The sequence below is a fragment of the Paralichthys olivaceus genome, chromosome 2 (genome assembly GCF_024713975.1).
Source record: "Paralichthys olivaceus isolate ysfri-2021 chromosome 2, ASM2471397v2, whole genome shotgun sequence".
Taxonomy (NCBI): Eukaryota; Metazoa; Chordata; class Actinopteri; order Pleuronectiformes; family Paralichthyidae; genus Paralichthys; species Paralichthys olivaceus.
The window spans coordinates 7781429-7799447 of record NC_091094.1 but is presented as its reverse complement, the minus strand read 5'-3'; the positions used below and the strand labels follow the sequence as shown (position 1 = coordinate 7799447).

At 41.1% G+C, this 18019-nt stretch overlaps 1 protein-coding gene across 2 annotated transcripts; it reads right to left on the bottom strand.

Moving 5' to 3' along the window:
* Window positions 1-756: 756 nt before the first annotated feature.
* Window positions 757-17589, bottom strand: znfx1 (zinc finger, NFX1-type containing 1). Of its 2 annotated transcripts, none has more exons than XM_020096519.2 (20): window positions 17441-17589; window positions 15978-16035; window positions 15746-15836; window positions 14276-15390; window positions 13470-13701; window positions 13003-13355; window positions 12734-12913; window positions 11990-12096; window positions 10960-11198; window positions 10683-10814; window positions 10278-10426; window positions 9897-10040; window positions 9676-9793; window positions 8963-9195; window positions 8110-8249; window positions 7501-7633; window positions 6697-6864; window positions 4458-4568; window positions 4159-4254; window positions 757-3963 (listed from the first exon to the last, which is right to left on the bottom strand). In XM_020096519.2, the coding sequence occupies exons 3-20, from the start codon at window positions 15789-15791 to the stop codon at window positions 1678-1680; spliced, it is 5982 nt and encodes a 1993-aa protein (XP_019952078.2). In that variant the 5' UTR covers window positions 15792-15836; window positions 15978-16035; window positions 17441-17589; the 3' UTR covers window positions 757-1677. The 2 variants fall into 2 exon arrangements, with proteins under 2 accessions (XP_019952078.2, XP_069390104.1); XM_069534003.1 differs by having other exon boundaries at window positions 8963-9192.
* Between the last annotated feature and the right edge of the window lie 430 nt (window positions 17590-18019).

Here is an 18019-nt window from a genome sequence, read left to right as displayed (position 1 = left end):
AGATGTTTTTTTACCATCGCTTTATTTTATGAGGCTGACAAGGTTTGAAGTCAGGATTGTCAATGTAAAACTGAATCCGACAACCTGAATTGGGAATGTAAGCCAGGTTTATTATTGATTGTTGAATCCTAGTTCCTCAATAACTTTCTACCTCCAATCTCATTTCTTTTTTTGCAGTGTACCTTAAATTGATTTTTCTCTGCCTGCCTCTCTCTCCCTATCATGTTCAGGGGTTCAGTGGAGAGGAAGATCAGTCAAACTATTCCATTCTCTTCATATCAAATCTAACCCATTCTACCTCCTTATCTTCTGTCTCTCTCTCTGTCTTCTTTCCCATATCCTACATTGGGTCTCTGGCGGACTGAGAGCAGATCAGTCAATCACTTCAATACACCCCCTTCCCATCTAATCTGACTATTTCTCTCTTGATGTTATCTTCATCTCCCTCTTGTTCAGCATTTGTCAATGTGTGTGTGTGTGTGCGTGTGTGCAGTTGTTTCCACCTGCCTGCCTGTCTCTTTGTGTGGGTTTCTCTGGTCCAGTAGATATGGATCAGTCAAATCCAGCAGGGATATGAACAGCATGTAAACAAAGCCCAAAGCTTTTGTGGGAATCAGGACCAGGGATGGAAGGCCAGTTAAGACTGAGTGAGCCAACCGCTGTCGACAAGTGTGAGAAAAGGTTTTGTATTCCAACCAATCAGAAACTCACTCCTGAGGTTGCTTTTAGAGAAACTTTACGCCAGTGGAGACAAAATAGAGGTAAAATGACATTTAATCAAAGTGCAGTAGCATTTCAAAACTTGTGTTATGATATTTATCATATACAGAATTCTTCATCTTGTATACATTTACTCACTTTGATTAAAAAAAAACATTGCAAGTTGGACGTAAGCTCCAGGATGACTCAGACGTTTAAAAGGCAAAAATAATGTGTAATGTGACTGAGTGGATTTCAAACTGAATATGTTGAAAAACATTTTTTCATTAGGTGTAGAAAATGACTAGAAGTAAATAACTGGATAATTCCTTCCCTGTATTTGTGAGGTGTGCAATAGCTCGCATGCAGAAATATGTTGCAATGATGCTGCGCAGTAAAAATAAAGTTTAAAAACAAGTTCTCTGGAGCACAACTATGTAAACAACCTTTAATTTATTATTCAACTCTGAAATATAGTTGCTCTCGCATGAAGAGGCTTGAAGGTAACATGACATTAAACACTAATACTTCGGTCACTTTAAAGAGCAGGGTAGTTATGTCTATGACATTGCATCACACAGTTTCTATCTCAAGTATTCTGTGTTATTTAGAAACATTGGACCAAAGCAGCGTTGCTGATGAAATGCCTCTAAGAGGACAGTAATGATCAATTTCCTGATAATATAAACCCATTAAACAACATAACACCAACAGAAGTAGAACGTTCTTTCAGACACTAACTTTAAGATGCAAAGAGAAAACATTTAATTGATTCAGCTGTCATTTCAAATGAATGGAAGGTTGGCAAGCATTTTCCCTCATTCTCGGGCGTCAGACAACATTCAGGGTTGAAAAGGCAACAATTGGGGTTGAAATCACTCAGACGTTTCCAAGATGGCTTTCAAAAGTTCAGACCGACAAGATGTGTGTGTGCTGTGCCTCATCTGGCCACTTGGTTGCCGTTTACCATCTGTGACTTCACCCAACAATGGTAGCATCACAATGAGGGCACCATCTCCTCTCCACAGCCTCTCCGCACTCGGTTGTAAGATAGACGTGGCCTTTAGGACATTTGTACCAGTGTCCAGAAGGCATTTTCATTGTAGTCTCCTCCTCACTGAGCAACACGCCTGTGAATGGAAGCTTTTGCTTCAGCCCCTCCATGGTTTCTTTCACTCTTTGTTCATCTTGCTCTGTGAACTGGCCAGACTTTTCCAAAACTTCTGTGATTGTTTGTACCTCTGACTGAATATGATCACTTTTCCCCCTCTTTTTTGCCTCATGACAATGGACGTGGAGATCAGTTAAGAAGGTGAGTCTCAGTAACTGTCTCTGTAAATCAAAGACCTGCTGGTCTGTGAATTTTTGGTGGAGGTCACTCAGCCACAACCAAAACTCTGCAACATCAATCTTGGTGCTTTTCATCTGTAGCTTTACAACTCTAGTTAGGAAATCCATCTGGTATTCCAGGACCCACAGGTCATCTGCTGTGAGAACGTGCTCTTTCAGTTTCCCGCTGATGTGCTGATCAATGTGTGGTTGAAGCATTTTACAGGTGTTTGAGTTTTCCTTCCACATTTTTTTAAGAGCCTCCTTGTGCTTTTTAACATCTGGTGGATTTCCAATTATCTTCACCTTAACCATCTCTATCCCAGCCAGATTGCAGTTAATGTGAGATCTGTAGCGTAGACTGTTGCGGACTGGAGTCTGACACCTTGGACATCTCTTCAATGTTATGGCCACCACCCCTGGATTTGCCTGCTCATTGTCATTCACTCCCATGTACTTGTCCATCTCTGAGTATTCAAAAATGTGTCTACAGTCTTCTAGCTGAACAAAGTGAGCCTGAGGGTCACCCTCAGTTCCAAAGAAAATCTCTTTGACTTCACTTTCATTACAGACCCGACATTTGCTTGGACATTTGTCTCCACACAGACCTATGCACTGGTGGCCACAATCCAGGGTCTTGGCACAGGGTTGGGTGCACGGTGGATGATCACATGGCTCGTGGCAAAGCTTTCTGCAGCTTTGGTGAGGGCACTGCCGGACGCAGGGCTCAGTGCATAGGGTACAGGGCTGCCCACATGGCTTCATACACTTACTGTGGACACAGCAATTGTCACATGGTCTCTGACATGGGGAGCCATCAAGAAAGCAAGGTTTCTTACACTTATGTGAACAAACAAGAACACGCTCGCACCGCTGAAAACATGGGTAATGGAAGCGTCCCTGATAACACCTGGTGCAGTTACCACGACAAGGATGGCCACATTTTAGCTGCTGCTGACATGGGGTCAAACAATCAGGCTTCTCTTCCACTGTTTGGTAAAAACAAGCACCTTCCTGGCTGTGGCCACACTTTAGTTTCAAGGTGACCTTCACATCGCACATCTTGGTGCATGGTCCCCCGCAGGTTGAAACACATGGATGTCCACACAGTAGCGTTTTCTGGCAAGGCACCTTGCATTCAAATGTCTCAGGATCTTGGTGGCAAGGAACCATCTGTGAGTGTTGACACTGAGGTATGATCTTCTTCACCCTCACTGGACATTCCTCTGGGCATTCTTTATGACACACAAGTGGACACTTGTGCCCCTGATCACATAAAATCTTCTCGCAATTCTTGTTACACTTGTACATCTTGTGCTCAGGGTCGTAGGGGTGGCAGACACTTGCGCAAACATGGCCACAATCCAAACGGAACAGGCACGGCTGAGTGCAGCCACCTTCAGGGGCTTGTTCGAAGTCCTTAGCACAAGCAGCTTCTACTTGTCGATCGGGATGATTCTGACAGCAGAGGGTGAGAGCCTTCCCAATCTGGTTGTTCTCCTCCAGTGTGTGAAAGATGTTGCTCCACAGTTTGACAGTTTCAAGTGTTGCACTGTTGCCAACAAAGTAAAGACCTTTCCTGGCACGAGACAAGGCTACACAGACGCGATTGGGGATGCTCAAAAAACCAACTTTGCCATGCACATTGCTACGGACCAAAGACAACAAGATAATGTCATTCTCTTCTCCCTGGTACTTGTCTACTACATGCACTCTGACCCCTGAGAACTGTCTGGCAGGCATAAGGTTGCGCAGACAGTTGAGTTGGCTCATATAGGTTGTAAGGATGGTAATTTGCTCTGGTTTGTATTCTTGAAGGAGAAGATAGCGGCAGAGAGCGACAACAAATGTGGCTTCATGTTGGTTCTGGCGGCTTGTCCCATCTGTATGTTCTGGATGCTCGTGCTCCACAAAGAACAAGTTAGTATTTAGGCCCTGTAACACAACATTTAATTAAAACATATTTTTAGGTTATGCTTTGATCTTGTATACATTGCCAAACATTGATTCAAAATACATTTAAACGTCTGAGAGAAATTGCAGAAATTTTTTCCATGGGGGCAAGTAAACAGATATCCACTATGAAAAACAAGGAGTTAGACATAGAAGGAGAGCAAATGTAATGCACACCTTGATGTTGTCAAATTGGAACACAGAGGGATGGTTTTCCAGCTCTGCGTAGATATGTGGGGTCAAAAGACGGGCAATTTCTGGCCTCATACGATGCTGAAGAAAAAATAGAAACACAAACAAAGCTAAACACAATTGCATTAAGATACAGAGGCATACATGTACCAACAATCATACTTATTTAAGTAATGCATTCAACTTTTCTTTAATTTAATCATCAAAAGATGTATACTAAATTTAATGAATAATAGATCCTGCACTAAGAACAAACTTGAACATGGCACAGGTTGAACACAAACCTGGTTGGTGAGCCTGACAAAAGGAAGCCCCATCTTCACCAGTCTTTCAAACATTGAGATCTCCATGTTGAAGTTCTTAGCAAGTTCATACACTGTGACACTGGGTTGAAGCTGAAGGAGAAATCACATTTCATCATATGCTCTTAACACTTAAATTATCATAAATAGAATTTAATGAATTGGAACAAAAGTTTTTTTGTACAAACTCAGACTCTCTTGTCCTGTTGTGGTCTAATGGAGAATGTTTTAAAGCTATAAATATAATTTTATGATTAATATGGCAGATTAGAGAACATACGATGGAAATTTGAGTAACTAAAACTTGACACATGTTTTTGGCTTTTGCCTTCTTCCATTCCTTGGTGATTAAATTAACTTGGAAGGTTTACTGTAATAGATGTCTTCATTTAAGTGTATGAAATCACATAAGATCATAACAGTGTGAGTGAGGAAGAGAGTGATGACTGTCATGGTCACATGCTTAGAATAATCATACAAATTGCGGTTATGCAAATGCTGGTAAACACCTATGTGGTGGAAGCAACTATCTCCACAGTAGCAAGCCTAGAAGGGACAAACAATATTCCACAATGGGTTTCTGTTTTCAGGAGGGGAATATAGAATGTATGCAAATGCTCTCTAACTTTCTTTTGCTGTCCTGTTAAGTTTTTTGCTGTTGTGTGTGTGTGTGTGTGTGTGTGTGTGCGTGCAAACCTAATATAGCAGCAGGACAGAGTGTGATTGTGCGTGTAGGTGGGAGTGGTGTGGGGGAGGCAAGACAAATTATAATATGAATGTGAGGCATTGTGTTCAGCTTAATTCAACACCAAACCTTAGATTAATGAGCAACTCAAAAAATGCCAAAGCTTATTTTAGAAAGTGTTTTCCATCCACCTCCGTTACATGTACACATTCAAGTTTGGGTTCCATGAAACGCAAATCTCTGAACATACGTTCATCGAGTAAAAATCGAAACTATATGGTTTTAAACTCATACTGATCCAGATTTATGCCATTACAATCTTGTTTATTCGTCCTGTAATTTCAATTGATAAATTTGGAGATACTTCAATGTTGATCAAATTATTTTGCACTTAACATGTATTTGGCACATTAAACTGGACACACTAAGGTAGAGCGGTAAATGCCTTTTATATTAATCTGAAGCAACTGTATAAAATGGCCATTAATTTCCAAACCTGACTTACCATAAAGGAAAAGTTTCAAGTCAAACTATATTTTGAATTGCGTTCTTATGCTCACTGAACTTTCAGTGTAACTATAAGGAAGTCAGATTTGTTTGTATAGTTAAACACATGCATAAATCCATGCAAAGAGTGCACCGAGCAAATATTAGAAGAAGAGCAGACATAAGTTACACAACAAGAGGAGAGCAGGACAGAATATTGAGATTTGTGATAGAACTGTGTGTAGTTGTGATCGCACACTGCAGATTGCTAGACAGGCTGCCTGGCCATATGTCCTTGGCAGGCCCTGACAAGTTGTTGTAATAGTCTACTGATTTCCCGCATATCACTCCTCACTGTTCTCTTGTAATGCCTGGCATGGGATGTTTTTTTGTCCTGTATCCATTTCCCTTACGGCAAGACACACAAACACACTGACAACCACTAAAATATACAAAATCCATCATGACAGGCCTTCAAATTTTCACCAAGACACATCAACAGGGTGATTTTCAGTCAAAAGGAGGTTGGGCTTTTTAAATACACTGGCAGTTTAATGCTGGACTCAAAAGTATGTGTTGCATTGATGCTTGACAATGATTGTGACCGTTGTTTGGTGCTGGTGCGATCGTCTCTATCACGGTTTCATACTTAGCACACACAACATAGCTTGCTTTCATACTAAAGTGCCATGCTAGCTATCAACACAAAGCTTAAGAGAAGTACAGAGGAAATGAGATCCACAACCAGATGAACACACACCAGGTTTGTCAGCTGCCTTTGCCCCCTCTTTCAAATTGACGTGAATTAATTGGCCACCTCCTGTGTTTGAATGCTTGTTTAACTCAATTTGATTGGCTGATGCCTCTGTTGTCGTATGAAAATTTGACCTTAACTTCTGCTGTCGACAGCGCGAGCAACAACCACAATCCAATTTGGCAGTACACTGCATTCAATGTGAATGAGCAGCATTTCAGTTGAAGCCTGCAACGCATTAGTGAGTCCAGTTTAATAACTTTTAGGAAATAGTATCTATCTGGATGAGCACTAACCTGCTGGTGGTCCCCGATGAGGATGAGATGTTGGCATGCTTGGTTCAATGTGGTGATGGTGTGGGCCTCAAGAACCTGCGCAGCCTCTTCTACGATCACCAGACATGGACGCACCTCCTGCAGAATTGTGCGGTATTTGGCAGCCCCTGTTGTTGTCATGCCAATAACCTGACGGACAAGACACTGCATCTGTTTATTTACACACAATACTAGCTCATCTCTTCTATTACATTTATGATTAATGTTATTACCACAGCCTGTCTGCAATGGGCATGAATGCAATCTGTGTTCACTCCTGCTGAACGTAAAAACTGAGAAGCAAATTCCTCTACTGGCCATGGGAGGTTGCCTTTTTTTAGACGTTAGATTTACCCGTGTTTAAAAAACCCACGATTTCCAGCTATTTAAGTGTAAAAGAAGTATCTCTCTCTTGCTTTGCGTTGAACTGGAGTGGAGTTGCCAACTTAAAAACAACAACTAATCCTGTAATAGTATACTTTTAAATCCCTCGTTGATGAAACTATAAAACAACAAAGTATGTCACATCAAAATGTTTAAAAAAGTTTAGTGTATTTCACATTCAATTAAACCCATTTTGCTGCTTTGACTGAATGAATGTATTAAAGGATCCCACAAAAAATGAAAAACAGCATTCTGGCCCAGGAGGTAGAGCTGGTCAACCACTAATCACAAATTTGGGAGTTAGATTCCCAGCTTCTCCAGTCCACATGTGAAAGCGTCCTAGGGCGAGACACTGAACCCCATATTGCCCCAGTCCAATCCACTAATTCAATTATACTGTACCTTGGCTTTCTTAAGGATACAGAGGCTCTCGTGTTGTTTTACATCAGCCAGTCTTTCCACTGTGTTCTGATAGGCCTGTTCAGCGGCAAGGAGTGTGGAGCGGAGCTCTAACCTGTAGCGCTCCAACCACAACCTGCAGACACAAATTACATGATAGTAAGAAAAAGTGACTCTGTGTTAACTAAATATTATTAGATTATAATTATATCAAGTCCTGAATACTCATTATTTGCTCTGCATCTAGAAAAAAAAAGAATTACTGTAAGTGTAGTTAAACAATTACAGAGACATATAGTTTGCATGATAATTACATCTATGTAAACATGAGCCCTGTTCTGTTTTCACAGTGATAGAACTTATGTCTTGGCTCTCTGAGGTGAAAAGATCCTCTGGGATACATTTTCCTTGTGATTAGTTGACTTAATTATACACACTGGGAATAGACTACTTCTACCAGACGGAGGTTGCTTGGGGGATGAGAGGAGCAAAGCAAGAAAGATCAAGACGGAGGAAAAGAGGACTGAAGTGTAAGAAAGGTTCTAGGAGACAGGACAAAAGAATCACATGGTGAATGAAGGGGACAAAAGTGAATCACAGATGCAAGCTTACCGATAGAGTCTCCATCTGTCTGAGAGACTAAGAGTCCAAATATCAAAGACCTTCTCTGCCTCCTCCTCAGTCATAGCTGAAGTGTTCTGCAGCTCTTTTCTGATGTTGTTCTTCAGCTTTATCCTCTGTTCCCGTTGCATCTGTATAGATCAGGACAAGTTAGTTAATTTGTTGTAGATCAAAAACAATAACATAGGGTTGTATGTGTGATGGGGTCCATGTCATTCGAGCTCTAGTAGTGACTAACAATTCTATGAAGCAGTTTGTTTTAGAGTGGGGGCCCACACAAGCAGGTGACAAGAAGTCCCGCCGATTGTTTGGTTTATTCCACTGATCAACAGTTGGTGGCAGTAATGTGTCTACAAACAAAGCTATGTACCTTCAAAAGCAGGGCAGATGGCTTTCAAATAAACACAGATGTTGATAATGCAATGTAAAGCGCTGTGCTGTAAAGTGCTGTGAGTGGATTAGTAAAGCGCTATACAGATAATTTACCATATCACAAACTGAGTTTTTCAGGTGCTTTGTGTGGAAGGATGTGTATTCAACACGTGTTAGTCCCCATAGACACAGGTGACACATTTGAAATGAATGAAATGAAGAAAAAATGAATGTGTGCACCAGAAACTCCACAGGTTACTTTTAGGTAAAACGCAGCACCTGAGCAGATGTGGTTCTTTGAGCTAGCTCTTAAATCTACTGTTAACGCATTCATACATCTACTCCTCTTAGACTATATTGTTCTCAGTGCATTCAGACAATGGGACTGTAAATGTTTCGCAAAACTGTTAACTAATGAAATGATAAAACTCTTTTACAATCTCCACATAAACAAATCTCCTGTTCATGTTACCTCCCATCCTTCCTCGCTCTGCTCAGCCTGTATTTCAGCTTCATCCAGGTTCATAACCAGCATCAGCTCTTCCACTTCTCTGATGGCCAACGCCATGTTCAGCTCTTTTCTGCGATCTCTACCCTGTCTGGGACCGATGTCGTCATCAATAATTCGCTCTGCCAGGATCAGATCTGCCTCCTCTTCGATTTCAATGAGGTCCTCTTCCATCAGCTCCATCACTTCCTCATCTGCTACATCCAAAATTTGTAGTGGGACTCAGGATCAGTATGAGTTAATTCACTCAGTACAATATGTGTAGGGAAGTTTAGTTTTCATTGGCAACTTATAAAGCTGCATTAATCAGAACAACACATTATATATTTTTTTTCCTGTACTTTACATGATGATTTCTTATTTATATAATATTCAGTAACTTAAATGCATCTATCTACGCCACAAAATATTTTTACACAAATCTGCATTTTCTTTCAACTGGGTTATTTCAATTAATAGATTCATTATTACAAATAATAATAAAATGTAATGTTTTCTTAGCCATTTATTTTAATGTGTAACAATCTTATGTCTCTGCTGGTTGACATTGCCTTTGACCTCATTACTTATTTGATAATGATGTGCTTTTTTAGTGTTGGATTGAGATGCTGTTTAAACATTGAAAAACAGTCAGTAATGAGATGCTCTTTCAGTGGAGCGCCACTGAAAATCCTTACCTTCATTTTTTTTTGCAATCTCTGTCTCCCTCTGCAGGAAGACGGTGGCACCCAAACTCAACCACTCCATAATCAGACTGGACTTCATTTTTCGGGTCTCAAAAAAAAAGTCCTTAACCTAGAATATAATAAAAAGATATCTATGCTTGCAGTTTTCTGTCCCGTCTATTTAAGGTCACATATATAGATGAAAAATGTACTTTTAATTCAGTATTACTCACAGATGGTCGCTGCAGACTGATCCAATGTGTCCTTGAAATGAACTTCTGTAAGATGTTTTCACGCAGGATTCCTTTCGTAGAACACTTCAGCTTTATGCTCTCACTCACGACATTCTTCTCATCCAGACGCAGCTGCTTCATAATCTGTTGAACACGTCATGTGTGCAAATCCCCAAAACATAACATCAACATGAGATAAAATTTATTGTGATACACATTAATAACATATAATAACCTAAATTGTTATGTATTGAAGCCTAATATATACTTGTATATATTCTTAAAACTTAGCTATGCATGAGAGAGAAAAGTGTGGCGAAACTTGAAACATCATGTCAGGCTGTCAGTTGTAACGCTGTAGGTGAGGCGGTAGGAGCTCACCTCGCCAAATGCAAAGCGCAGGTGAGATGGCAACATCTGTCTGATTTTGACAGAGTGTCTGAGCTCTCTCAGATTGAAAGGCTTCAGGATCTCGCTTTTGCTGCAACCTCCCACTCTCACGATGCCCTTTTTCAGAAACGTATAAATACCTGAGATGCAGAGGCAAAAGAAATGCACATCATATTTCTTAAAACAGAAAGCTGATGAGATCTACATGGTCCACTCCAAGGAACAGAGCTATTACTAAAAAATGATTAACTCAGACTAGAAATATCAGCAGCCCAGTACAATGCACCTGCCAAGAATCATTTGTGTTGTATTGAAGAACTGTGTTTTTAAATAATTTGCCAAACCACTCAAACAACATATACGACATATCTGATATGAATTGACATCACCGCTTACCCTCAAGGAACTGATCCAGGGCATGGTTTGTGTAACAAACCACCAGTACTGTACCACTGCCAGATTCCTCGCTCCAGAGATGCGGATTGGTCAACAGAGCCCGAGCTATCTTAAGACCAACGTAGGTTTTACCTGAGAAAGTGGGAGAAGCAAAATAGCTTAATTTTCAAGTTTCAAAGAAAGTAAATTAGTAATTTTTACAAATACGTAAAATATATTTTACACATTCACAAATGAATAAAGTCATCCTTCCAACAATGGCTTGTCGATATCTCACCAGTGCCAGGAGGCCCCTGAATGATGGCCAGCTCCTTTGTGAGGGCCAGGTGGATGGCACTCAACTGAGACTCATCCAGCCCCAGCTCTTCCATTCTCGGCCAGGCTTCTGCCTTCAGGCTGTGAAAGGGCTTCATGCTTTTCTCATATTTAGGCATGGCAACAGATGACAGGTCATACTTATCTTGTCTTTTCAGATAAGCTGGGGGTTGCACATCTGTGCTGCACTCCACAATGTACCTGGAAGTAATATTAATAAGATTCAAAAAACTTGCAAGAATCTAACATATTGTTTCCCAATTAAAGTTTTCAGTGACTCACTAAGGCCAGTTTGATTAAGTTAGCTGTCATCAATTACCGGAAGCCACCAGAAGCCTCCGGTCATTCCAGACCATGTATGGCTTTTACACCAGAGTGTCATGAACTGGGCAAAGGTTCATTTTAATGCAAACAAATTAAATAATAACAACCTCTAAATGCTCACAGCTGACTTACAGTTGTTCATTTCAACACTGAACAACAACAAGCAAATTATTAGAAGGTCTGGCAAAGGTATTTTGCGGCATTATGTAAAATATGAGCAGCTCTGAAGGTAGCAGTTTCACACTGTATCAGTGAAAAAAGCCTGTCAGTCAGTGTTCTACAACAATCGTTAATTAATCTTAATCAAGGTTTAATAGTGTAATAATTGTTTATGATTGTATTGATGTATTGATTTGAAGTCATATCGTCCAGCTTTACTTTGTGGTATGTGTGAAGAGCACAGGGAGCGCAGACAATCACCGACCTTTTGAACTAGTGGACGTGTGATAGCTTTTGGGGGAATACCCTGGTGATGCAATTAACTTGTGCCAATTAAGAGTATGATTGCTAAACTTCCTTTGTACAATTTCCCCCCCTTACCGCCCTTTCAAAAATCCATGGGGAACTTGTTTTCAAAGTGCTGTGAGAATACGTCATAACTATGACCTGGCCAGTAAAATCTGAAACTCCTTTACAGTGCACACGCACAAAAACAGATACACACATACCTCTGGAAGGGCAGATTGGCCTTCCCCTGCTCTTGGAGGCCCTGTAGAACATAGCGATAGGCCTCAAAAAAGGCGATGCTCTCTACCATGAGGAACACCTGATCCGCCTGTGGGATAACGTACGTTAAGTTTAGTTCATCTTGTCTTGTGTTCTGTCACTATGGTCTTTCACTGTATGGAGAATCTGGTATTCACTGTGACCTGCCTACAAATATTGATAAAAATATATTTACTGTCGCACAAGGTCCCTCAAAAGTAAATTAAATCAAATTAAATCTGTGCATGTGTTTCATATAAAATATTGTGAAACTTAATGTACAGCTGCCTACAACTTATTCAGTATAACACAAGTAAGGAATAATTCAGACTGCGATGAGGGTTATAATGTTCAGTTACATTAGAGAGTTATGAACTTCATGGTCATTTCAGATCCCACAGGTTGCGGTGCTCTTGACTGGGGAGTTAAGTTATTTATACTCTCAAAAGAAACCTAAGACACTTCTTCTTACCACAGCCTTCTCTCCCTGACATGTTTTTTTCCTGAATTGTACTATGTGATGGGTGTTTTATTGTGTTGAATATTGTCCAAACCTGCTGTTTATATCAATTAAATTGTATTTTAAATTGTGTATTATTATTATTTAAATCATTTTAATGTTTCCCATCTCATTTATAAAAGTAAGAGAAGACGCTCTATGAATTCTGTCCTCATAAACAACGGTTACACAGAATGCACTGCCCCACCTGAAGTCCAGCCAACTTCAGTCTGCTTTCTTCAGTGAAGGTAATCTGGATCTTTCCTTTGTGCAGGTCTTTGAGGGTCCGATCTGACACTGTGGCAAACAGGAAGCTCTCACAATTATCACAGGACAGGCAGACCAGGGAACCATAGAGCAGCCTCTTGGAATTCTCCCAGCGCACAGACTACAGGATTGAGAAGAATTGAGAAAATATAATTAGAGTTATATATGGAGACCAAATTAATTTAAACATTACACTGTGACCAGGCTCACCTTAAGTGGCTGAATGTCGAACTGGACAATGTGGGAAATGCCATTGTGTGTGCATTTGAATGTCACCAGTTTTGTGTCAAAATATAGATGGATATTATCAAAGTTCTTGGTCTTCATTTTTTTATCAGTGTTTCCTTTGTCCGTTTGGTTCCAGAGCAATTGCTGGATCCCGTCACGGAGTGGCCCAACAAAGTCCTCTCTCAGCAGCCGGAAGTGTGTGTCAAGGAAGATGTGGGTGTTTGGGTAGCACTGAGAGATGGTGTTGCGTCTAAGGAAGGGCCTGTGTTGCAGCAATAACTCCTCAGGAGTTGGACAGATGGGTGTCTTGCAGAAATCTTCCTTCTCTTCTTCACCTGTTAAACAAGCTTCAGTCACTTTTTGGTCCATAAAACATCAGAAAAGATTTTCCAGTGTTGACAGGAGGTCAAATCAAAATGAGAAAAACAATGTCTCTAAGAGGACATCACCTGTGTTATCACCAGATGTAAGGAGGGCATAGGTGTCTCTCTTTGAGTGCAGTTTTCCCTCCCTGGCACTCTTCTCAAGGTGACGGACCAGTTCCTGAAGACCCTCCACTCTCTCCTCCATTTGAGTTTGAACAACCACTCCTGATGCGCTCAGGTTGTTCATGGAGCATTGGAGCATCGTCAGTAGCAGACTCACTGTCTGAATGGAGCTAGAAGGGAAGATGCTAAGCACCTAATAAACAAAATGTTGACTATGGTTATTTAAACTATATAGAATAGAGAAAGAAGCACAATGAAGTTAAAGAATGATGTGGAATGGATCAGGACAGAACCCATTACATTTTGGTGTGGATCTGGATCAGGGGGTGGATCTGGGAATTTTTTATTCAACATTGTGAGCTAGAGCATTTTTCAACATTTTCTCTAGTTTTCCAAGAGAATATCTAATGAATCAGACACAATTAGAGAACTGATATCTATGCATGTGTAATATTTGGTACAGCTTGATTGAATTTTAGTACTGCTGGGTCTTAGCGGACATATGCGCTCTACTGAGTGCCATTCTAGTTCCATTTATTTTAAGAAATGGTGAAACAAGGTTGTTTGTCAAAGGCCCTGAATAATCTCTTTTCAATTTCGTACATCATTGGTTATCTCATGAGAGATTTGTTTTTGTTTTTTTGTCTGTGTCTTGAAGTGGATGGACTTGGCTGGAAAAAGGTGATATTGCAGTTTTTCAACATTATTCCTAAATTATCCTTCAGCTAAATTTAGTGATTTTCCCATTCACTCCTTCCTCAACTTACCTTAGACAGAATAACCAGGATGTTTTCAAGATGCTGAGGGTACTGTGCCCTGCGGAGAGGGTTGAACTCTGACCCCATGCCCACCAGATAGTGGGGCAGGACGGTGCGGAAAAACCCTGAATCTTTAATGATGTTGGCCAGCTGCTGCAGAGATCCTCGGTCTCTCTGTGATTTGAATGCTTTGCTCAGGGCCAGGCAGAGGAGTTCGACAAGGTCCTGCCTCATGGTTGTCTCACACAGGACATCTTGTAGGGCAGGGTCCGATGAGAGGGCGATGGCCACCAAAGAGGGGTCTTTTTCAGACAGTTCTTCAAGTGCTTTGTAGCCCAGGCGACGGCCCTGTGTTGCTCCAGCTCTTGTAGACTCCGATCTCCCTCTATTCCTTTTTTGTGTCTCACTCAAATCACCTCTTCTCTCATCCCCCATACCTTCTCTTCCATCCACACTATGTCCTCCTCTCCTTACACCCATTTCTGTTATCCCTCTTGTTGCTCCATTTGTTCCTAACCCTCCTCTCAGTCTCTTGGCAACATCCCCTCTATTTCTCCCTTCTCTGCTCTGTCTCCCACATCCTCCTGCATATCTTTCATCCCCTCTCTGCACATTGACTCCATTTTCCTGCCTACCTCCTCCTGTATCTTCTTCGATCTGACCCCAGCCTCCTCTTCCTCCTTGTGTCTGCCCCCTGCCTCCCATATCTCCTTTTGTCTGCCCCATGCCTCCTCTTCCTCTTTGTGCCTGCCCCCTGCCTCCTCTTCCTCCTTGTGTCTGCCCCCTGCCTCCCATGTCTCCTTTTGTCTGACCCATGCCTCCTCTTCCTCCTTGTGTCTGCCCCCTGCCTCCTCTTCCTCCTTGTGTCTGCCCCCAGCCTCCTCTTCCTCCTTCTGTCTGCCCTCTGCCTCCTCTTCCTCCTTCTGTCTGCCCTCTGCCTCCTCTTCCTCCTTGTGTCTGCCCCCTGCCACCTCTTCCTCTACATCTGTCTGCCTCTCTCAGTAACTCTAATTTACCTCCTCTTCCTACCCCACGCATTCCTTCAGGTTTACCTGTCTCCTCACTTTCTTGCCCTGCTCCTCTTCTGCCTCCTCCTCTGTGGGTATCTTGGCCAGTTTCTTTGCCTAGAAGGCAAAAAATTCAAACCTTGGTTGCTTGAAGCCATTTTCAGACATGAACTCCGAAAAATGTCAGGACGATTGAGTCTGGTCATTCTCCAACTTTCTAACTTTTAAATATTAACAACGAAACATTCACAACAGGAAAATTTCCGAAGCATTCAGGCTCGGGATGGTGTCTGAGTAGAGACATTTTCCTGCAGTATGGCCTCACTCAATACATCTTCAGTACATTTTATCAGAAAATGTCCACAGCAACTGACTGAGACATTTGCATTCTCACAAACAGGCCCTCTGGAAAATTACAGGAAAATGTCTGGAGTTCAGTGCATGTCTGAAAGCAGCAATACTGTATTATTACCATTATCAAGTCCTCTTCTCCTGTTTTTTGAAGTCTGCCTTTCCATGGTCTTGCATGTGGCAGCATGAAGTTTGGGCTGCTCCGTAAGTTTCTGAGAGAAAGAGTAAAAAGTGAAAAACACAGCACATTTGATTAGTGACATAAATATTTATAAACCATAGAATACCAGTGCCTGAAATCTCACTCCTGGTAAGTGGTTAGAATTCATTTATTGTGCACTGTGCTCTATTACCTGTTGGATTTGCAATGTCACAGACGTGTCAGATAATGATGCCAGGTATTTACAGTTTCTGCAGAAATGAAAGCAGCCGTTGGAGAGAACAGTTATTTTGTGGTGACTTCACAAATTAAAAGAAAGTCTACATTTCAACCGGGACTTGAGTGTGACATTTCTGATCCTGGTGCATCTTCTACTGGCCTCGCACTAGACCCTTTTTCACAGCAGCCACTTTGATAGCGCCTCCAATGAATGTGGTTCACAACACCTGTGTTTACCTGTTATTACTTCATGTCAAGATGGCTGCTTCGGATAAAGGACTTCACACAAATGAACATGGAGGGACATTGTACTTTAAATGGTCACAGATGTGTAACAGCTAACGTACATGAAATCAGCTGTTTGGCCATTTAGGCTAACTTTAATGTGGGTTTACAGTTGATGAGCTAATAAGCTACAGTGTGAAGTAGAATTCACCATCAAATAATATTTCCTGATCAACTTTAAATAAAATAAAAAACTGGTCCCGGTTTGAGATGAAACCCACTCGCAGATGTCAAAAATAAACAGTAGTGGCCATGAAGCTGACTGCTAATTTGACTGTCTGAGATAACAGACAGGTTTCCAGTGCTAGTGTGAGTCACGGTTCAGAGACCGTGCTGAAAAACGTCTGAACGATTGAAATGATACGGGTGTGTTCTGGGGCAGGAAATACACCAGAAATTCGGCCATTTTCCTGCAGCTTTTATTTTCAACGACTAGTCTATTCGAGGTGGTGACGAGCTATTCTGTCTATTTAGAAATCCTCTCTCCATCTTTGAAATTGCACATTCACTCGACGAAAGCCAGGATGTCCGAGGTTTTCGCCTGCACTTGAACGCAGCGTGTATTCGTGTGTGTGTGTGTGTGTGTGTGTGTGTGTGTGTGTGTGTGTGTGTGTGTGTGTGTGTGTGTGTGTGTGTCTATTTAAAGGTGTGGATGAATAGACAGACATGTAGTTTGTTTGCAGAGGATGAGAACAGTTCCCATCAGGTTTGAGCTGTTGAAGTCAAGGTGTGTTGTTTATTATTAGTTTCATTAGTAGAAAATACAAAATGTGTTTGCGTTTGACTATAATTCATCCCCACAGCGAGGCGCCCCCTGCAGGAAACACACAGGAAGTGGTCGTCTAGGTTTCTTTTCAGCAGAAATCGGATGACACCACAAAATGCCTTTTACACGAACCTGATGGAATACCACGACAATAAACACTCACCGAACAAAGGTAATACATGTGCAGTCACTGTTCTTTTCCTCACACTTTATACGACACAAAGATCATATGATCATATGATAATAAATATAGTCTGTAGTAGTATATACTACTACAGACTATATTTATTATACCAGTCGTATTATCAGTCCTCGTTTCATTTCCCAATCATTTAAGTAGTGAATAATTAATTTAATCCCAATCGTACAAACACACAGTTACTTACCAAGCTTCACATCCACTTGCCATCATCAGTGCAGCAGTACCTTGAGCACCGGAAGCAGACACAGCTCGGAGCTCTGGTTTTATTGATGTTCTGACGGTTTTGTTTTCGTTTCGTCAGAACTAACACACCCCTTCATGAATTTGTTCTTAGTCATGACTGTGGTGCACATCATTCATTCATCGTGTCCTTTTTTCTATTGATCTTTTTATACTGCTACCTGTTTTTAATGTGGGTATAGTATGTATAGATATGCTGTATGTTTTTTTAACACTGGTTGAAAAACAGAAACATTAAACCGATATTCATATAAATAAAACATTTTAAAATGCAATTCATATAATGTTCATTATTATATTACATTTGTACTTGTCTTAACTATTACTTATTCTTCATTTGTGTATTGTTATACCCCCTACGGAGCCAGCATGTAAAATTAACAAGAACAGGAAGCCTTTCATACAGCCAAAACCAAGGGATGTATTAACATGAAACAACACAGTACACACAATGTTAAAATCCCAGGCTGAGGCCCAGCAGAACAAGCAGTCTCCAGCTGCCCCCCTACACACACACACACAA